Raw genomic sequence first — 6728 nt, 5'->3', positions numbered from 1 at the left:
AAGTGAATGGTTGTCTGTCTCTATGTGGCCTTGTGATGGACTGGAGACCTGTCCAGGGGTGTCCCCCGCCTTTCGCAAAGTGATAGTTGGACTTGGGCACCAGTGATCCCCATGACCCGAAAAGGAAAAAGTGGGTAAAGATGATGGATGGATGGCTGGCTGGATGGATGGAAATTTTGGACATACAGTGCAGTCACTCTCTAGAAAACTAACATGCTTAAACATGTACTTGAAACTATTGTGAGTGCAAAAATTTGATCATCAACTCTGGGATTACTAGATTTTAAGGCATATTTGACATAATATTTAGTAAGATATGAGTTCAACAAAGAGAGTGAACAAAAATAAAAGCCTGTCTCCAGTAAAAAGCTGGTGCCATAGGCAGTACATAAAGGTCGTGCCCTGTATATTTAGGTAAATTTAAGTTAAAATTAAATAAACTGATCTACGTCTACTCTTAAGCTATTGTGCTCCTTAAGGTTTTATAGAAATACAAAAACGTACAAATTGTTATTTTATCTTAGTAATTAAGGAGATCTTATGGCTTGAAACTTATTGGTAAAAGAAGGTAAAAATGAAAATGATAGCGGTTGTGTAGGTAGGAACCTATGTGAGTTTTTTTGTTTTTCTAACGGACGCTTTAAATAGAAGGACACGCTCTGTTTCCTTGGCAACAACTTTACGTTTGGCGTTAGCGTTCAGCAAATATTAACGGATAATTTTAACAAAATGGAGATCCAGGAGCAAAGTAAGTGAATTAAGCATAGCTAAATATTATTATTTGATGTTTAAGAAACCGTAAACTCTTTATATATATATATATATATATATTTTTTTTTTAAACTAGTTTATAACCCGTATTTACGCTGTGTGTTTGGTAAACCTTCAGCCGCGCGTGCCGTGTCCCGTTTTTTTAGCCTGGAAGGTCTCATGAAATGTTTGAACTTGATGCGAGTTTATATGTGTAGCAGCTGTTTCATAAGTCAGTAACATTACCAAAGACCAAAGCGTCGCTTTCTCTTCAGGTGTCCGGAACTGTGCAGAAAACATGGTAGAAATGGTGGATGTTGACGAAGAACTCTTCGCTGTTTCCAGGTGAGTCAGTGCTTTTGCCCAATCCAGGTCACACTGGAGAATAAGCCCTCATGAGACAACAGTGTAGATTTTGTAAATGCTGATTAAACCAATATTTATTATTCATTAACTTTTTTCCAACAGGCAACCCCCCCCCCCCCCCCCAACACACACACACACACACACACACACACAGAAAATTAATCAAAATCCACCATATGATATTGTTGCAGCTTTTTATTTTATTTACTGGAGGATAGAGTTCAGCATTTAGTTTATTTACAAGCGTTTGCAGCAAACCTTTATATCTTTAAGATATTAACAAGTGTCAAAAATGATAACCAATATTGAATCAAGGTTACTCCCATTATTTAGTTGTCTGACCTCTAAAATACTGGTAGATAGAGGGATACTTTATTGATCCTTTGGAGGAAATTACACAGTACATACAGTATAATATATAGTTGTTAACCAGTTGTGTGTTGTTTTCCAATCATTTGGCAGATATTAGCAGAGTATTTCAGTGTAATTGAATCAGTTTTTATGTCTTGGGTTGTATACACCCCGTCCGTGGCAGTTTTTCATCAAATTTTCATGGATGTATTTTTAAGAAAAATGAAATAAACTGGGATGTTTAGGTGAAATGACAAAGCATTCAGATTCAGAGATTCTTTATTGGCATTCGCACCACATGTGGTACATGTGGTGGAACGAAATTATGTACACAGGGTCCCAGTTAAAGCCAACAATAAAATGTAAAACAAAAACAGTAATAAGATCTAAGATATGAACTAAGAAAAACATCAGCTAAAAATGCACTAAGCACTAATAGCATAAAAACAAAAAACACAATACACCGAACAGCAGCACGAACATGAGTCTGTGTGAGCAAATGAGCACGAATGAACACAGCAACATAAAACAGATCAGCAGTAACATGATGTGATTTTTTTTACAATGATTATCCTGATTAGGGATTCATGAGTCTAACAGCCTCAGGATAGAAGCTGTTCCTCAGTCTAGTGGTTCTGCACTTAATGCTCCTTAACCTCCTTCCTGAGGGGAGCGGGGCAAAAAGTGTGTGTGCTGGGTGAGTGGGGTCCTTCATGATGCAGGTGGCCCTCTTCCTGCATCTGGAGGTGTAGACGTCTGTGATGGTGGGGAGACTGACTCCAACAGACTTCTGTGCAGCCTTCACTACTCTCTGCAAAGCTTTTCTTTCTGCAGCTGTGCAGCCTCCATACCACACGTTGATGCTGGAGCACAGGATGCTCTCCACTGCACACCTGTAGAAGGTGGTGAGGACTGAGCTTCTCAGACCAGCTCGTCTCAGCCGCCTGAGGAACTAGAGTCTCTGATGAGCTTTCTAGATCAGGCTGGTGGTGTTGTTGCTCCAGCTGAGGTTGTCATTCATGTGTACACCCAAGAACTTGTAGCTGGCGACCACTCCCACCACAGATCCTCTTATGTTCGGGGGGGGGGGGGGGGGTCCTTCTGAAGTCCATGACCATCTTCTTTGTCTTCTTCACGTTGATGTGAAGGTTATTGTCCTTGCACCAGCTCTCCCGTTGTTAAGCATGACCTCAGTGCTAGATGTACAGTACAGATGCTTTTGTTGAGAAGAACCTTTGATGTTGCACCTTTTTTATTGACAAATCTCGTGCTTTTTGGATCTGCTTTTGTTTTTTCAGCTCATCAGCTGCAGACACAGCATTTGATTCTGTTATTGGCTGTATAGAGGACATCATCATGGGTAAAAATAATGATTTTATTTTTATTTTTTTCATTTTAAACCTTTATTTAGCAATGAAAGACTCATTAAGAGCTCATATCATTTTCACAATAGCATCCTGAAACATTAGAACAAATTAGATGTAATAATAATGAAACATAAAACAAAAATGAAGAAAATTTTTATTCATATTTTTATTTTTTTAGAGTACTTAGAAATTTTATTCCTTTTTATTTCTGTATGAGTGATGTCTACCGTAGCTGTAAGGTCAATAAATGTGAAGAAAAGGCTGATATTTGGAAAATATATATTAACTTTAGTGGGTGCTATGCATAATGTACTCTGATTCTTGTATTTTAAAAAATAAACAATTTCCTATTTTTCAACGATAACTAGAAAGCAAAGTTAGCTAATGTTTCAGACATGTACACAACAGTTTTATACATATATATATATTTTTTATTACTTTTACTTTAGAGGAGGACTTCCAGCATCTTCAGCAGAGTTTCATGGAGAAACACTACCTGGAGTTTGATGACTCTGATGAGCATAAACTCAGCTACACACCGATCTTTAATGAATACGTGAGTGGCCTGACTTCTCACCTTGTGTGAAATTAGTAGTTTTTTTTTTGTTTGTTTCTTTGTTTAAGTGTTTTTTTTTTACTGTTTGCTGGTGGCTGTTAAACAGATCGACCTGTTGGAGAAACACCTGGAGAAGCAGCTGATGGAGCGAATCCCTGGCTTCAACATGAACGCCTTCATTGAGCTTCTCATGTAATCTAACGTCACAAAAGCTCAGCTGGTTCATTTTAAATGGTGTAATAAAAACTACTAAATAACTTTGACAAAAGTTTTACTCCGAGCACCTGTTACTGATGAGCAGCTTAATTCAAATATTGATCACTGGGTGGCACACACAGAAAATAAAACGATTGCCTCTTCTTCCTTTGCAGACACAACAAAGAAGAAGTCCCAGATGACATATACGACATGCTGTTGACATTCACAGACTTCGTGGCCTTTAAGGAGATGTTTCTAGAATTCAGGGCTGTAAGTAGTTTAAAACTAGAAATGTCTTTAAATTCATAATTGTATATTTGGTACAATAGTATGCTAAGCTGTGATGGACCTGGCACCTGTCTTTTGCACAGTGACTGCTGGAGATGGGCACCAGCTCCCCTGTGACTTGGTGTAACTGGCCACAGTATACCCCAAGTAACCTGGGGTTAAAGGGGCCCAGGCTATGATATACTCCAGTTACAGTTTGGCCTAGGACAGTCTATCTCTGGGGTATACTCTGGCCTGGGCCAAACTTTAGCCGGTTTTAATCTGGGCAGGGACTGATTTGACCTGGAAAGAAAGAAGTGGGTAAAGATGATGGATGGATGGATAGATGGATGGAACAGAATTTGATTCAATATAACTTTGCCATGGTGGAGGATTGTGCACAAATAAATAAACAAGTAAATACAATTACCACAAAACAAAATGTAGGAAACATGAAGGGATGGTAATAAACCTTCCTGTGTATGTGTGTAAGAGGGACTTCATGCTGAGCGTGGCTGCATTTATCTGTTTGTAGATGAAGGAGGGCCGAGGACTGGATCTGAGTCAGGGACTGATGGTGACATCTTTGACGTCTGTTTGCTCCAAACCTTCCGACTCCGCTGCTTCCAAGTGATTCTCTTCAAATGCCCTTTTTTTTAGTACAGCTGTGTGTTCATGAGACTGCAGACAACTTCAGGACACACTCCACATTAATCTGTACAGACACAATGGCTACATCTGAAGAAGTCTCTTAAATTGAAGTTTGGAAATAAATCTTCGCATTGAGGCCATCTTCTTACCTGTGGTTGGTTAAGACTTTTTTTTAAAATTTGAACTACCTGTTTGGTGCTTAGGAAGCAGGGGAACATTTATTATTGTAGAATGTTTAAAATATTTTACCTTTAGTGATCTTTTAGAGTTAATTTAGCAGAACATCATATGATTGTTTTGTCAACTTGATAAGTTAAACATGTGAAACAGATTTTTACTGTATATGTGTGTGTCAGTTTTCATTTGAATAGTGTTTAAAACATTGTTTTTGTCACATTTGTTTGTAAAATATTTATAAATAAAACTTCTGAAATACTCAAATGTATGTGCTTTACTTGAAATGCACAGCCCAAAACTAATCTCTTGTATATAAATGCAAAGATTGAATGCTCATGGAGCCGGACTGGAATCAACTGGTTCTGATTCTCTCTCTTTTAAGATTCTCTTGAGTCAATTTAAGTCGTTTATTTTATTTTTTTTTATTCAATATGCATTTAGTTTTCTGCACATTTTCAGTTTCTGTCCCATTGCCACCATAATGCATTTGACATCTGCTGTAGTGTCTGTATAAAGGCATGCAAGTTTTGATCATGGGAGAATCAAAATTAGGTGTGAAGGTGATTTTTCTCTTGCTGTGGAGTAAAAATATTCTGGAAAAAAGAATAAAAAGATGTCTTGAATGGAAGAAAAAGTTTGGATCAAATAATTATGAATTCAGGTGGTCTTCCACATTTACGCCTTTATTGTTGGGCAGCAAACTTGCATCGTCTTGCATTCTGGTCATTCTATAAAACAGGCCTGGCTGCCGATGGAGTCCCGGTGTTCTGGGAAATGGTCCACGCTGGTCTTCTTGGGATCCTCTCTCCTGCTTCCACTATTTACAACTATTACAAACCCAGTTGTGAAACACTAAAAATCTGGACACAATTTCAGAAATGTTTTGATCTCTTTAAATTCTCTCTCTGTGGTCCTGTCATGTCTAATCAACTCTTCAAACCCTCATCTCAGGACTCTGGTTCCAAAGGCAGAGAAGGGGCATAGTACGCTTCAAACACTTGTTTCTCAATAACATGTTAGCTTTATTTCAACAACTAAGTGGAAAATTTAGCCAAATACGGCACTTTACTCTTTTTTCATTTGTCCAGCCTCTCCATTTCAACAGACTATGGTTGACACTATTCATTCTCTAGACCAGGGGTCTGCAACATGCGGCTCAGGAGCCACACACGGCCCTTTTGGTCCCTCTGCAGCAGCTCTTTCAAACTTTGACCAAAACTGACATAAAACTGAATTTTATTGGTTATACAAACAATAAAAAAGAACTAGTTCAAACTTTTTTCCTGTCATTTCTTTTGCAAATATGTGAACACTGGAGCGAATACAAGGAGTAAAACATACTCACTTTAACTTGATGATTTATTTCTTTATATGAAGAACGGTTTTCATAGTTTATAATTTTTTTAATAAAAAAAAGGTAAAAACTGATTTTGTTCCCCCTTCTTTACAAGAATCTTGTCTTTTTCTTTAATGTTAAAAATCATTAGATATGTTTTGCTTTATAATGTCACCCCTACTGGCCAAAAAAGCCTCCTCCAGCAAACCTAAAGTGGCTCAGAGGCCACCAGTTGATAACCACAGTTGTAGCAGGTTGTTGTGGCTCCGGATACGTGTAGTGAACGAAGGCGTAAAAATGGCTCTTTTGATCGTAAAGGTTGCAGACCTCTGCTTTAGGCCCTAATAAAAATAATTGTATTTTCTCCATTTATAGCAGACTACTGAATTTGAAGAGCTTCCTGAGATAAACTCAAAACTGCTTGGGAAGAAGATCTTGTCTCCTCTATTACAAACGACTGGAGCTCCATACTCAGACTGGTGATCTCCAGTTCCCTGTGCGCTAGACATCGTTTAATCCAATTTAAAGTGGTGCACAGAGCTCACATCTCTAAACTGATACTGTACTGTACTGTGTAAGATGCAAATATGCTGAAGCATCTCTCTCCCACACGTTTTGGTTTTTCTCACCTCGGAACAAATACTGGAGGGAAATATTTCACACTTTATCACGTGTACTCGTGTACACGTCTGAGCCCTGACACACTGAG

The 6728-nt window shown here is 38.2% G+C and overlaps 1 protein-coding gene across 1 annotated transcript; it reads left to right on the top strand.

Moving 5' to 3' along the window:
* The first annotated feature begins 656 nt into the window (after positions 1-656).
* Positions 657-4489, top strand: LOC119415991 (ADP-ribosylation factor-like 2 binding protein). The gene is made up of 7 exons (XM_037683161.1): positions 657-748; positions 1026-1095; positions 2766-2827; positions 3284-3390; positions 3497-3582; positions 3762-3858; positions 4391-4489. The coding sequence occupies exons 1-7, from the start codon at positions 730-732 to the stop codon at positions 4487-4489; spliced, it is 540 nt and encodes a 179-aa protein (XP_037539089.1). The 5' UTR covers positions 657-729.
* The last annotated feature ends 2239 nt before the right edge of the window (positions 4490-6728 follow it).

Source organism: Nematolebias whitei, chromosome 10 (assembly GCF_014905685.2).
Source record: "Nematolebias whitei isolate Nwh7 chromosome 10, NemWhi1, whole genome shotgun sequence".
NCBI classification, from domain to species: Eukaryota; Metazoa; Chordata; class Actinopteri; order Cyprinodontiformes; family Rivulidae; genus Nematolebias; species Nematolebias whitei.
This window is presented reverse-complemented; position numbering and strand designations above follow the sequence as displayed.

Excerpts from the sequence above, each read along its gene's own strand:
- LOC119415991 (XM_037683161.1), top strand. Across the intron at positions 1,096-2,765 it reads GAACTCTTCGCTGTTTCCAG|CTCATCAGCTGCAGACACAG; the intron begins GTGAGTCAGTGC and ends TTGTTTTTTCAG. Across the intron at positions 3,583-3,761 it reads GCCTTCATTGAGCTTCTCAT|ACACAACAAAGAAGAAGTCC; the intron begins GTAATCTAACGT and ends CTTCCTTTGCAG.